Source organism: Apus apus, chromosome Z (genome assembly GCF_020740795.1).
Source record: "Apus apus isolate bApuApu2 chromosome Z, bApuApu2.pri.cur, whole genome shotgun sequence".
In the NCBI taxonomy this organism is placed as follows: Eukaryota; Metazoa; Chordata; class Aves; order Apodiformes; family Apodidae; genus Apus; species Apus apus.
This window is the reverse complement of record NC_067312.1, coordinates 66192264-66207104: the sequence shown is the minus strand read 5'-3', so window position 1 is coordinate 66207104 and position 14841 is coordinate 66192264. Positions and strand designations below refer to the sequence as shown.

The following is a 14841-nucleotide window of genomic DNA, read 5'->3' as shown; positions in this document are numbered from 1 at the left end:
TCTCCACTCCAGTCCTCAGCCCTGACAGCTCAGAAATGCAAGAATAAGCAAACTGAAGATTAGCAGTGTTCAGAAAAAGAAAAATAAATCACCATGAAACCTTTCAGCTTTTTTTTCCTCAAGTGGAAGACATGTACAACAATTTCTGCATCTGCTCCTTCAGCCCATTTGGGATTAGTGTCCAGATGGAGGAAGCCCAGCTACAGTAGATAAAAGCAGGAAGACATTTGGGACAACATGACTATGGCTTCTTCTATTTTAAATTGACATTTTTGCTTTAACCTAATATTTCATTTTGTTAATAGCATTTTCCTCTGGTATCCCTCCAGTCTGATGGAGTAAGATGTAGCCAGGATCAGGGGCTAGGACTTGTATTTTCAGAAAAATTAATCAAGCTGTAAATAAGAATCACATGTTCAAGAAAGAGTGCAATTAGCCCCTGGAACCACTGATGGAGAGCTATGGTAAAGATAACGTCTCTCAAATGTTTTCACTAGTGAGGCCACGTATCTGTCTTGGACAAATTTTGTGGTGCTGTCATCATTCCTGAGCTCAGTAGTGTTTCCTAGAAGTAGCATGGGAGAATAACCTCTTACCCTGCCAGAAGCACTGGATGAAATTCTATGGCCTGATTTATGGAGGAGAAGGCCCTCCAGGATTGGACTCTGTTGTGACAGCAGTGAGTCCTTCCAGGTTCCCAGAGGCTGCAAGTTCTTTATCTGGTCTTCCAGGTTTTTGGCTGACCAAGAATTTCCTTTCCTATTAAATAAAAATGTATACCAAGTATGACAATAATAAATATAAATAAATGAGCACAATACATAGAGGAGCAATCCACAGATTCTGCAGAAAGATGGGGGCTATCAGACTAACACCAAGACTGAATGTCTCATTGTCTGCTAGGGAGATGATGTCTCTGACCAACACTCTGCTATATTGCTGCTCATGTCAGGAGAGGAGACACCACAGTTTTCCATCAGAGTCAGCTCCTCCATGCTTTGCAAGCATGGAGCTTGCTGGAAGAACCCCAGAATGCTGCCATGTGCTGCCACTGCTGTCTGCTGCAGGCCTGGCTCTCCCAGAACCTTGACCAGGAAGTTGATGTATCTCATAGCTAACCGAAGCGTCTCATTCTTGCTCAGTTTTTTGTCTGGTGGGTGGGTGGGAATGAGTTTCCGCAGCTTGGCAAAGGCACTGTTGACATTTTGCTGCCTCCATCGCTCCCTGGTGTTGGTGAAGACCTTCCTTGTCATTCTCAAGGTTCTACAAAGCAAAGTAGATGGTGAGTGAATGCTATATACCCCTGGCTTTCATGCAAGCTGCTGCTCTGGTGACACTGAAACCTCTGGGTCAGCAGCAAGCACACAGTGGTGGTGCTACACATTTTTTATTTTTGTCCTCTATGGCTGATGCCCACGTCCTGCATGTCCCACACAGATTCATCCTAATCACTGAACTCATGTCCCCATTCATAACCACAATCATAACTACTGCAACTGCAATCAGATGCCAGAGTCCAGTAAGGACTTCACAAAGGAGTAAATGGAGTTTTATTTTGTTACACGACAGCTTGGTGCTGCTGTGAGCTCAGCTTCTCCAGGCTCCTGAGCGCTCCCCTGCAACAAAACTCAGAATTCCTCATAGCCAGTGCATTGGTTGTCCCATCAGGCTATGTGAGGGACAGCCAGGCACTTTTTTTAGGGAGAAGACAACCAGGCCCAAGGAAGAACACATCCATGCTTTCCCAGCCCCAGTTCACACCTTCTTGGGCTGCTCCCAGCTGGCCCAAGCTCAATGACTCATGGCTGGACATAAGCCAGGTGGGCCTTCATCATGGGCCTTGAGTGAGCAGACAGCTGGCACTACAGACACATGATTATGGTTATTTCAGGAGTCTTTTCCAGAGAAGCAACAGCCTAGTTCCCTGCCCAGGCCATACTAACTGCTCACTACTGGTGGCAGAGATTCTTCAATCTGATCCATTTGGGCCTCTGCTTTAGCTTCTAAGAGCTATCAAGACTAAGCCAATAATGCCATGAGTACAGGCTGCAGAGGGAAAGGCCAATTCCTACAAAACATGCTGGCATCACAGCCAAAATGTCTACAGAGGTGTTTCCTGTCCACCCTGCCTCACAGGGCTGAGCAGCAAAGGGAACCCAGTGCCCACAGCAGACCTGGCAACCTGTGCAAGGGATGTGCAGTAATTTTAAATGTCATTTACCAGAAAGGTCTTCAAAAGCTTTTGGGGTTGCCCAAACCCCCTCTCAGCACCACTGGAATTAGTCTTCCCTTCTCTCCCACAGCCTGGCAGAAGACACTTCCTTCTCCATTTCTGAAGCTGCTTTTTATGCCAATGGCACACAGACAGTTGGAGCAGGGAAAAATTATCACAGCCAAGAGACTAAAGGACAAATGTTTCCACTTACCCTCTCATGCATGTGAAAACCTCAGCTTTTTATATAATTGGCAAACCCATCCTTACAGCAGTCCCAGAGGGGACTTGGGAGCAGGCCTGATAGCACTTTTCACCCCCAGAAAGAAGAAACTTTGAGGTGAAAGCCCAGCTGTGACCCTGCGTCCATGTAAAGCAGCCTCATACCATGCAAGACACTTGGGATTCAACAGAGTATATGGCAATAGCCTGGCTGAATAGAGAAATCCCACTGTTTATGTCAGTTATTAATTGAAATAAGTAAAATTTGAGAGGAAAATTACATTTGGGTAAAAGCACATAAAAGAGAACATAAGGCACACAGAATAAAAACGGGCCCAGGCAAAGAAGAATTAGACAAAACCAGACTCTAGTTAGAGAAAAACACTCTCCAGGCAGTCACCAGCCCAGCCTTGAAACAGGCCTGCAGGACAGATGGAAGGGATGGAAAGGAGCACTCCCCACAGCTTGTCTTGCTTACAGCCTTGAGCACTGGGGAAAAATACATAGAGTAACTGAAATCACTGTATTAATACATTAATGAACCATTAGCATACTGAAATTCACACCCACAGGCTAGAGGGACCCCTACTACCTACAAGCCCCTTACTCTTTGAGCAGGTGTAGTGAAATTTCTGATCATTTCCAATTTAAATGGAAGCAAAGGGGTCAGTTGACCAATTGTGTGTGCCAGTGATAGAAGATGTTAAAGTCCTTTCTCATGTGTTTGGGTATAAAAGTGACACTTTTGTTTCAGGAAACTGAGCTTGCTTTGTGGAATACCACCCTGGTCCCTTTTCTGTGCAGAACTGAATATCAGAGTAAATCTCTTGACTCTATGTTTGGATGGGCTTCTTGCACACTGGGTGACAGACCCCACTTCCAGGACAACACTGTGACTCAGAGGTTAATTGAGATGCCCTGGCAGGGAGACAAGACATGCATGACAGACAGGGAAGTTCCCTCCCAGCTTCTTCAAGTACTAGTCCAGTACTGATTACAAATCACTTGAGAAACACAGTTAGAGCCTCATAAATTATGTCAGAGCTGTGTTCAGAAACCTCAGTCTCAGGTGAAGCTAACACAGACGCACACATGTACATTATACTATAGTATATAAGGCTGTACACATACCGCCCATACTTCACAGGCTCCTTTGACTGTAGCCTTTACAGACCTAACACATTTCTACCTTGATAAAAGTCTGAAACTACTGTCAGACCTAGTTGTCTACTCTGCCTGGAGGAGATGAGAAAGCTGCTTCCTCAAAATGTCCTTGCCTCATGAGAGGCACATTTAAAAAACAAACCCCCATATTTCAGGTTGCTGAGAGTTTTTCATATTCTTTGTAGACTTACATTGAAACTCATTGCTTGATCTGAATGGGGATTTTATCTCTTTGTTAAATTATTCTTCTACCCCATGTATCACTTTTCATTTGTGCTATGAGAACCAATCTACTTGGTATTTTGCACATACCTGAAACAGCTAGCATGTACCTTTGGCAAAAATGCTGCCACAGCAGTGATAGAGATTTTAAACACTGTCTTCCAGTGCTCCTCTATTCTGCAGCACATTCACTCCCCAAGACAAAGCTTCTGCCTTTACAGTTTTATTCCTCTAAGCAGCTGCTTGGGTCCATGTGAAATTCAGAGTGCCATCACCTTCTCTGTTCTGTTTTTAGCTGGTTTACTTTTTTTTTTTTTTTTTTTTTTAAATGACAAATTTGTCTGTGTACAAGGGCACAGACATACGCATTTCATAATGCATGGAAAGTTTTTTGGCTTCCTTGCTTCTTCTATTGGACTAGGTGGATTATGTTTTGCCAGTTCTTTCAGTCTCTGCACTGTTAGGTGGGTCTGGGTTTCCTGGATGCCTGTTCACAACTCAGCTACAAATACCAACAGAGGGTCTGCTCCTTCTCTTTCTCTTGCTGCAGACAGTCCCCAGAACAGCACTCCAGGAAAGCAGGACAGCAGCCAGCTCAGGCACTGTCATTTTGTCCTGTTAGCTGTATTATTGGTGGGGAAATAACCCCAGCCTACTCCTTCACACCACGCTTTCTTTTTCTCTCTTCTCTTGCCTTTGAGAAGGACAATAGTGCATTCGTGGTCACAAGCCTTGTCAGCAAACAGACGCTTTTGTGAGACCTGCTCCCTCCTGCTTTACTCTCCAGAAACACGAGTTTGTATTTCTGACATTTAATCAAGATCAGCAAACAACAGTTCTTCCCCTCCCCCAGTACCTCTTCGTGCACTAATAGCTCTACAGGAGCTATTTCAGGTGTAACCCACCTCTACACATCTCTCCACCTTAAATTCCTCTCTCCTTTTCCTCTTTACTAGTGTGGGTTTCCTGTTGTTGTGCTCAAAATTTCAGCTAGAAACGTAAGAGAAAAACGAACCTGGTCCAATCCTGCAGTTCTCTGTAGCTGCAGCACCTTCCAGTTGAGATGCAGCCAGTTTACAAACAAGGGATCTGCTTTCCATTCCTTTTGTGTCATTCCCTTCCTCCTCTTCCCTCCTTCTCTTCAACCCTCCCCACCAAGCTTGGTTTTCAATATGATGGTACTTGCAGCTTCAGGTCTTTGCAAATATTGCACATCTGATCTATGTATTCCTTAGCTTTCTGTCATGCACTCTATAAAATATGCGTTGTCTAGTGGTTGTGAGCAGCTTACATTCCACTGGTCCATTTTAAATCTGTGCAGAAATCACCCTTTGCTACGTATCATGGACAGATAAATTGCATTAACCTGCAAGCCTTGATTCTCTGCTTTCTGTTCACCTCACATAAGCACAGGATAACAGACCCATATTTAGCTGACAATTAAAACAACAACAACAAAAAAATAAACCAAGAAAAAAGAAAAAAGAAAGAAAAAAAAGGGGGGGAAAAAAGCACCAGGAAGCACCTTAAATTCAAAAGAATTAATTCTGCTCTCAGGACTGTAAATCTGGAAGGTTACACCATTTTCACTGGAGCAATCACTTCAAAGGGCAAAACGTTGCCACTGAGGACAGGATTTAACTCCGATCAAGGAGATAACATCCAGAAGTAGTGAAGAAGTGCAGTTTTGTGAGCTAAGATCCACATCTGCAGGGTGTAAAATGAATTCTGCAAAGAAATAACCCCAGACCAGCAGTGAATCAGCTCCAAAGGCTGGAAGGAGACAAAAGAAAACACCACTACCCACCAAACGGGTAACTGAAGCTCTTTCCACCCCCCTGCCTGCCCCTTTTAAAAACATAAAAATAGAAGGGGAAAAAACTACAGACTGTGGTTAATGCTGCTGCAAGTGTCGTCAGACAAAAGACTAAACAGTAGAAAAGATGAAGGTCTCCCCCGGTAGCAGCAGTTCGCGCAGCCTCTGGATGCAAAAGCCATTCAGGCACTTCAGGCAGCAGCAGCAGGGCAGCTTAGGCACAAAGCGCAGCCTCTGCCAGGACATTCCCCAGCAAATGGCCCCTGAGCCAGCGGGTAATGCCTGAGGGCTGGCAAGGGACTCGCCAGGAGCCCAGCACTCAGTCATAATTAGCAGGCTGCTATTAAATAAAGATCTTGGATGAGAAAGTTCCTCCCTCAAGTTACACCTTTGACCTCAGGGAAGTTAAATCCATGTTGAAACTGGCCACCGGAGACCCACTCCTGCAAATCTTAATCAGGCAGCAGATGCCTGCTGCCAGCAAAAATTGGAGTGCTTCTAGTAAACCCACAGTGCCACACTGTTACTCCACAGGGGAAACCCAGTGCCTGCTAAAATTGGTTATTTAACACATTGCATTGGATTTTGTGAAGTCCCCTCAGCCCTTAAGTAAATGGCAACCGAAGAGCAGATGGTGCCTGGTACAACAGGCAGGTGCTTGTGAGCCTGAACTACCAAAGGGAGAAAAGTTTCCCCAGTTATCACTCCTTGATGCTGTGCTTTGTTCACTCTGCATCAGTGTGATCTGGAGAAGAGAAGAAAGGAAGCTCATTGTTTCCCTCTTCAGTTTCATGTGAGCCTCAGAGCATGGGACTCAGCTCCATGCAGAGGGGAAGACTGAGCATGGCTGTCACAAGACATTACACTGCCTATCCATAATGTGTGATATTTTTTTTTTTCCCTCACCCGTAGGAGGAGTAAGCTCAAACTCTTCGCAGCTGAACCATGCTCAGTTAGCTGCACGGTTGCTTGGAATGCAAGGACTTGCAGGGGGAAGGGAGGGAGACCATGCATCCCACCTTGACAGCTTGCAAGTGGGGTAGCACACCTCTAGGTACAGGCTCTTCCCTCCCAGCTTTCCTCTGCCTGCTCTCTCCATCATGGCCTCCATGTAACTAGGCACTGTGCCCCTTCCTGAGTGCCTCCCACCTGAAATCCCACCAGTGTGCTGGTGAACAAGGACAGAGAGAGAAAGCATGGTCCACTGAGCCAAACACTGGCCTGGCCAATCAGGAAATTTAACCTCTGTCCTCATTTCTGCTGCTCCTTTGCCTCAGGAAAATTCTTTTCTTTTTTTCTGCACCTATGTGTCCCTCCTGTCTGTAATTAATTTGTCTCAGCTGCAAGGTTTGTGGAAAGGAATGCATTTTTGAGTGTGATGTGTTAAAGCAGCTGCCAGCACACCGCAGCCTAGCTTTGCTCAGCATTGGTAGGTGCTGTGTTTGTGTAATGAAGTAGAAGAGCCTCTCCCTGCTCTGCCAGGGTGATTCCTGACACCAGCAGTGAACATTTTATTTCAAATAAGATGTGGGAAGAGGAGCTATTTCAGGAGAAAACAAGGACTCTTTTCACTGCCTCACACCTCTGCTGGGAGTGTTATCTGACAATTCTTTTACAGTCATTTTATTTTCTGGAATTGGCTGTCTTCATAATTATGCATGCTCAGGGGTCTCCTGGGGGGGGAGGTCTTTGTTGATTCTAGTCCTTTGTCATCTTTGTCCTGTCTCCCATCCTGGTCCTGTCTCCAGTCTTCTGCTGGTAGATTGCCCAGGTGGGTCAGAATCAACATGAGTGTTGTCTACAGGTACCACAGGTCTTAGAAGCTGTGATGTTATCACAACCTGCAGGATGCTTGGCATAATTGACTGACAGTTCCACAAAGCGCATTGTTTTAAAAGTAACCCACTCTGCTAGCTTAGTACAGCGAATTTATTATTTTAGTAAATTTTTATTAGGCTAGATTTCTATTGAATCTACTAACGAGTATCCTATGACTATCAATACCACCATACAAATTCAGCAGAGCAGCAAAAGCACTTTAAAAAACAGTCAGCACTGACAGTGATTTACCTTTTTTAGGGTCTGTAAATCTGGGACAAAATGCACACAGTGAAATCTCTGCTTCTGAGAGCCCTCCCATCTGAGGGCAGCGTTTATAGAAACTCTCACAGCTACACTGTGCTCTTGTTGAACCTTTAGAACAAGGAAATCTCTGGAGTCTTCAAAAGCAGCTGTTTAAAGGTCTCCAGCTTAAGTTACCCCTCATGTTTGGGGATCTAGTCCATGTGTGATCAGTTTCAAAAGGCAGTTTTTACTCCTTACCCAGTGTGGACCCTGGGTTGCTTAGCTTTTTAATCCAGTTGTCCTAGAGGATGCAGATCTTCAGAGGAGGAGAGAGCTCACTGCTTTCTTAGAAATCTGCCTAGCCTGCAAAATTCGTAATCTGGACACCCCGGAATTGTTCCCTCAAAGGCTGCCTCAGGAAAGGTAGGTCTGTAAAGCAGTGAGCTGCCATCCAGCAGGCCTTGGGGGAGCACAAAATGTGTGGTTAAGAACTTACCAATAATGACAAAGAGGTTTACTCAAGGAAAGGTTTGCTCTGCACATGGGAGTGGTTTTTTGTTTTGTTTTGTCTTGTTTTGTTTTGTTTTTCTGTGGCTCCCATCTTGTCAATGCTTGTTTGCAGCAAAGTCAAATTACACTACATGTCTGCAAAAAACAAAGAACACACCCATGGGCTGCAACAGCTTTTGCTGAAGGGAAGTCTAGTGTATTGGCATGGACATGACAGCTTGCAAAACGGAGCAAGGAACACTCTGCCAGTAGGTTTAGCCTTTGTTCACTAAATTGGCATTTGTATTATTTTCTGTTCAAGATCTGAGAGGCTTTCTTGGAAAAGTGCTTCTCTATCTCCAGTAAGGCCCTCTTGTGTCAAAGTCTGAACTACAGTTCCAGTGAGCTTCCTTTAAAAGCAGTGTGTACCAAATTAACTTCCCAAATACTACATACAGGTACTATCCCTGTGCTTCAGGGTTCACATGGAGAAGAGAACAGCTTGGAGGTCTTCCAGGAGTTTTTCAGGGACTCATTTTTACAGACCAAGTGTGCAAAACCCTGTTCCACACAGATACTTGCTCCTATCTTGTTACTGCACTCATTCCTGCGTGCCTCTCTCTGCACCTGCCACTACGAGGCAGTAAGGTAGCTGTGAACAGCAGAAACATGTCAATTTGCTTTAACTTCCTTGCCATGCCTGCATATGTAGGAAACTCCACATCCTCCTTACAGAAAGTTTGTTAGGTAAGGAAGGAGGTGGTACCAGGTGCTGCATGTCTTAAAACCCGGCAAAGACTGGTCTGCAGCAGCTCCTGCTGTTACAGGAGTTACTAGGAACAGAAAAGGGAAAATCCAGTGCTGTAAGGAACATCTACATCAGGGGGAAGTTAGATCTTGTATTATGTTTGTGTATGGCCCCCAGAGACTGTTTGCTTTTGCAGTTTATCTAGGTCTGGTCTGAGGCTGATAGCAAATCTCTCTGTGACTTCAGCAAAAGCAAGATCAGAGTTTGACAGCATCCTGACAGCAGCAGCATTCCTTCCCCTGTCTTCCTACCAAACACAAGTTGAAACCAGTCTACTGACCACCACAGCATCACCCCAAGAATTAATTTGCATAAGACTAGAGGTCACCATAAGCACTGAGAAACATAACCACCACAGCAAATTGTAACTTCCAGAACTGTGATACAAACCATTGCAAGACAAGGACTGCAGATCTAAATTTTCACCTAAATGTCCTGCTGTGAACTTCTGTGGGGCTACGCCAGAGAGAAAGATCATCCCTGCCCCAACCACACTCTCACAGGCACCTGCATTTAGACTCCAAACCTCCTACATGGCATGCTGACTTTTTGGAGACTTAATTTCTTGGACCAGCTGCTCATATCACAACTGTTTCAAGTAGTGTAAACAGGTAGTAAAGACAAGACACTTTTTTAATTTTTTTTGTAATTTTTTGTGAAACAATGTAGAAATACGTGGTGGAAAAAGGTTCTAAAAATCTTATCTTTTCGTATAAAGTTATATGGAAATCAAGGAGAGACAGCTACTTCAGAAAAAATGCTTGGTTTATTGCTTATTAATCAGGCAAATACCACTTTATGCAGCAGGCTACACCTGGAAATATCAATATATTCTAGACTGGCAGTTTCAAAAGTTTTTTTTCACAAATCTGAGTTATTAATACTTATCAGCAGAAGTGAAATTAATAAAATTGCTAAGCTTTTCCCCCTAACTGAACTATTGAACTGAGCAAAATTCAAAAGCCTGCGTATGTTTCACATCAGATGTAAGACAGATGAAATGTGGGGGGAGTATTGGATTGGAAATGGGAACTGGAATTTAAAACTGTTTCTTTACATCTTTACCTTTCACAGGATTTCCACAGTCACATGCATAATCATATAGTAAAGTCTAATGAACACATTATCCATGCTTTTGTAAATAATCTGTTTGAAATATCAGACACCACTGGAGAATTCCCTTAAGTTTTATTCCTAAACTCAGAGTATCTATGATGCTTTGTGTAATAATTTTGCACCAGTGCAGTAACTCTGATTTCCAATGCTTTGCAGAGGTATAAATGAGTTTGCCTAGTGTATAATTATACAGTTATGATATAAGAAAATACAGGAATAGTAGAAACAGTTATTTTAAAATCACATTAGTTTGCTGCACATCTAAGGATGAACACTTCTTTCAAAAGTAGTAAAATAAATTAATAATTTATCCTGGCATGAGGTCTGATTCACTGAGCCTTTGATAAATTCACTAAGAATTTGATAAATCCAGCCACAAAAACAGGGCAACATGGTTGTTTTTCTTGAATAAACACAGCCACCTGTAAATAGCCACTTCTGTAATTATTCTGTTTATCAGGTCAGATGCCTTACTCTTAACTTTTTATGACAAGTTCCAGAGGTATCATGATAAAAAATAAAAATCCAGGGCATGGTAAAAGGCTATTGCAGAATTTGCTTCTTTTGAGGATATTCCCTTTTCCAATAGGAAACTGACATTCCTAAGAAAGTTGCCAAATAAGCCCAAAAATGGGGAAGCAACACTGTAAAGTTAAGAGGCTGTTGTTACTTACTTTTCTGGTCCCAGGTGCTTGTGGCTCTTGAAATGTGGTCAGTGGGCAAATGGGCAGCAAAATCAGACAATTCCTGCTTTTCTTTCCCAACTGCTCTGGCAGTGCCTGGACGCAGAGCTTGCTCCCACTGGATTCATTCTGGCCCTGGTCCTGGCTCCCTCATTTATAGAGTTGCAGGTCCTTTGTCTGGCGCGTGTCACCACTAGTCCTAGCAATCCAGGGAGCTTGTTTTGCATCTCCCAGGAGATACTCTCTATCCTGCCTTTTCTCCTCTTACTGAACACTCTCTGCCTTTTTGAGGCTGGTATGGGGTGGTAGCTGAGACTAGCTGTGCTTACTACCCTCTGAGTGACTCTGGCCAGGTCAGGTGAACTTTGGGGGAAAGGATGGAGGCTGCTCATGCTTAGAATCTATTTTTTCTCTTTTTTTTCTCTTTTTTTCCCTTTTTTGGAGGGGGATTTAAAAAAAATAATTCTTTTTTCAGCTCTGAGCTGTAAATGTAAATGTTTCCAGAGACAGAGATGCAGGGCTCATTCAAAAGCCAGCTTTATCATGGCTCACTACTGAGGAATAGGCTGGTGTATTTATTATATTTCTAAGCAGGAGATTATCTCTCCGCTCCGAGAGTAAATGCAGTGAAGCTGTGGGGGTCACCATGTGCAGGCAAATCGATCCTGCACTACCCTTTTTGGGGAAAGCTCTCCTTCACTTAGAGTCACGGGAGGACAGCTACAGCTGCTGCAGTCTCGGCACTGCCCCAAGCCCTTTGCTGGCCCTCTGCCTGAGTCTGTGTGACAACAGAAGGCTGCAGGTGTGAATACACATATCTACCAGCTTGCCCTTCATTTCAGGGCCCACAAAGTGCACTAACGGTAGGTTTAATCCATGCTTTTACAGCAAACATGAGCCAGCTCCATATCCCTGTGGCTAGGACGCAGGGTCAGTGAAACAGAGACTTCTTTCTCCATTGCTGGGGTGGCCCCAAAACTTCCTCTCAGCCCAGGGACAACAGCCAAGCAAGCTCACATCTGACTGCAAAAAAATAATACAGCAAACTAACATCATCTCCACCACTGGAGCACATGCCTGTTTGTCCATGACAGAGGCTGATCCATCCAGCCTCACCTTCCCACTGGGTAGCAACTTTCTTCATAGGAAAATAGTCACCAAACTGCCCCAGGCACAAGCCGACTAGGGCATAGCCTACTTACAAACCTACAAAGACTTTGGGACTCATACGACCTTGTCTACACCTCCGTCCACTTCTCCATTAGGTGCTGGCAGTCTATTTTGGGTGGAGGGAGGTAGGAGTGGATAGAGAGAACAAGAGCAAGATACCTACTTACACAGTGACAGCAACAGGATACTAAAAGGGAAGAGGGGTGGCAAAAAAAGAGGAGCCCCAGCTAATTACCCCACTACAATAAAACACCTGCATCCAGGCTAAGGAAGCATTAAACACACTGTATGTTTTTCTTCTACCAAGCCCCAAGAAAACCCAGGCCTTACTCAGAGCACCTCACCCAAAAGTGCAAGTTGGCTAGGTAGGGCTCACCTACTGAGTTTTTAAAAGGACTACAAAAGTTTCCATTAACAGGATTGTCCCCATAAACGTTAACAACCCAGTGGTGGAATGATGTGATTGCTTTCTGGAGAGAAAGTGCCCCAGGTCCCAGCCAGGGTAAGTCATTCCCTGCAGAGCTCTACTGGAGGTTCAGCCCTTTCACACTGTAAATTGGGAGCAGCACTACAGCCCGAAAGCTGTGTCAACCGCCTCATTTAGCACAAGTGTTATGTTAACTAAAGGCCCTATTCCAGAGGGGCCCTTGGCCTCACAGAAGGCTAATTTCCATGTAATTTATGTTGGAAAGTGGTGGAGTGCCCCTCCTCCCTGATACCTCCTCGAACACATTATTTACCCACAATCTTCCCTGAGATGCTCCAGCCAGCACACAACCGGTAGAGAAAGGGGCATGCAAAGAGGAGGGAACTGAAGGTCTTTATCCCTAAATGCTTGGGTACATCAACTGCCTAAGGCTTTCAAAACCTGGCCAGACAAAGCACTATAAAATATACAGCCAGGAAAGTTTCTGTCCTTCCAGGGAGAAAGACTGGATGGGCTGCTGTTTCTCACTCAAATATCCATGCCAGACAGCTGCATCCTGCTCCTGTTGCTGTCAGATATGACTTTCACCATTTCACCTCTCCAGAGACAGGCTCATGGTGAGAGACCTGCCTCACTGAGGAAACATGAGGAGAAAAAGGATTATCCTAGCTCCTTCCCAAGTACTTCAGGAAAGCCATCGCTACACCTCTTTAGTGCTTCAGCCACATCCCAAGGTGTCCTTGTCTCCCTCCTGTTGTACAAAAGAGTAACTCCTCCAAAACCCTTCTGTGGCAGCCCAGCTGAGGCTGTGCAACCCACGGCATGCAGGAGGCCATTGGGAATGCTGATGAGATGTCGCGGAGATGCTGACTTTTACACCAACTTTAAGGGTGTTTTCCATGCTGACAGATTCCTCTGAAGAGGTCATACATGAAGGTCAGCTTCCCCATCTCTTTATTAAACTTCCTATTGAACTGTGATTGCGTGGCATCACTGTACCACACTAGTGGTACTCATTCAGCTTCTTCTCCATACCTGGCACATGACAGCAGGAGGAATATAGTATCAATACACTCCTGCAGTCCCGAGGATACTTTTCCCTTGAGCAATCCATAGTTGCCATGGGCAAGGAGAGGGGAACAAGAACAGTGAAAGCAGTATTGCACCCTGGGTGTGCTCTTCCTGACAAAAATTTCTGCCAGGTTCCATCCTGACAGTTTCTTTGGAGTTTCAGGCAATTTTTTGCCTGCAACAGGCCTGGTTCTTAGCAGCCACCCGTTGCCAGTTCATCAAACGTCAGGGGGGAAGGAGAACATATTTTGTAACTTGTTCTCTGCCTCCAGACTGCAGACAGTATCAGCATGTTTGTTGGTATAATGGCCACATTTTCCCTTTTCAGCTACTTCGCTCAGAAAGTACAGCCCTTTCAGCCCCAACAAAAAGAAGAGGGGTGAGCAACACTGCACATGCAAACAGGGTAACTGGGGTCGTACAGCCCCTTTGTGTGCAGATGCAGAAGCTGTTGCTTTCTTGCAGCAGTACTGGACCCTGCTGAATGGAGACCCACTCTGCCAGGCAGGTACATATTCTTCCTAGGGAGAAAATTAAAAAAGGTAGTCTCAGCCCTCTCATGGGTGAGAACTGAGACTGAACATAGAGTACTGATCCCCTCCACAGGACATTGCACTTCCCTATGTCTGCTCTCATGCCCACCACGTCCTCCCACCAGAAGCAGTGCTGAACTCAGTGCACTCACTTTCTGTAAGAGCTACATTCCAGTCAGCTCATCGGCTTGCCCCAGCATCCCAAATACTGATATCAATTAGACTTGGATGAAGCAACAGACTGCCTGCATTACCAGTAATTTATGCAACAGCATTTACACATATGGCTCTGCAAAGCAGAAGATGTGAGAGATGCCACTTCGAAGAAGTCAAGAACATGGGAGTGGTTGCAAAGTGTAAATGTCCTCAAAACTGGGTTTCTCATGTCCTTTTTTGGAATTCAGCATGCCTGCATTTAAATTCCAGCACCTGAAACATCCTAGGGGAGTAACCCTCATTCTAAAAGGAAAAAAAGCTGTTCCTGATGTGTGACTGTGCAGTATGCAAGCGGGAGCAGAAGACTTTATCCTGCAAGACAGATTAATGCTCAGATGGAAAAAAACAACCAACCAACCAAAAAAAAAAACAACAACAACAAAACCAAACAAAAACAAATGCATTTGAGGCCAGACCTCAAAACCTGTCTTTCTGCAGCAAAACTCCTATTGCAGATGAGCAGGAAATGAACGACAATTCTTCCTAAATGTGAGCAGAGATTTCAGAAAATGGGCCTGTGTTCAGATTATTTCCCCCCCTTTGTGGTGTGACCCCTTTCAGTCTGATGAAAGCAACACACAGAAAGTGATGGACAGAGAAAGGACAGCAAGAGGCTGCAAACACAGAG

The 14841-nt window shown here is 44.6% G+C and overlaps 1 protein-coding gene across 2 annotated transcripts in view; it reads right to left on the bottom strand.

Moving 5' to 3' along the window:
- Positions 1-415: 415 nt before the first annotated feature.
- The window catches only part of FKTN (fukutin), a 47770-nt gene continuing 33344 nt past the window's right edge, over positions 416-14841 (bottom strand). The window contains exons 1-2 of one of the 2 annotated variants that reach the window (XM_051642003.1): positions 10788-11929; positions 416-1263 (exon numbers count right to left, since the gene is read on the bottom strand). In XM_051642003.1, the coding sequence (XP_051497963.1) occupies positions 900-1253 (354 nt within the window). In that variant the 5' untranslated portion in view covers positions 1254-1263; positions 10788-11929 and the 3' untranslated portion in view covers positions 416-899. Of the gene's footprint in view, positions 1264-10787; positions 11930-14841 lie in introns of those variants that run through there. The other variant, XM_051641999.1, reaches the window with a different exon arrangement.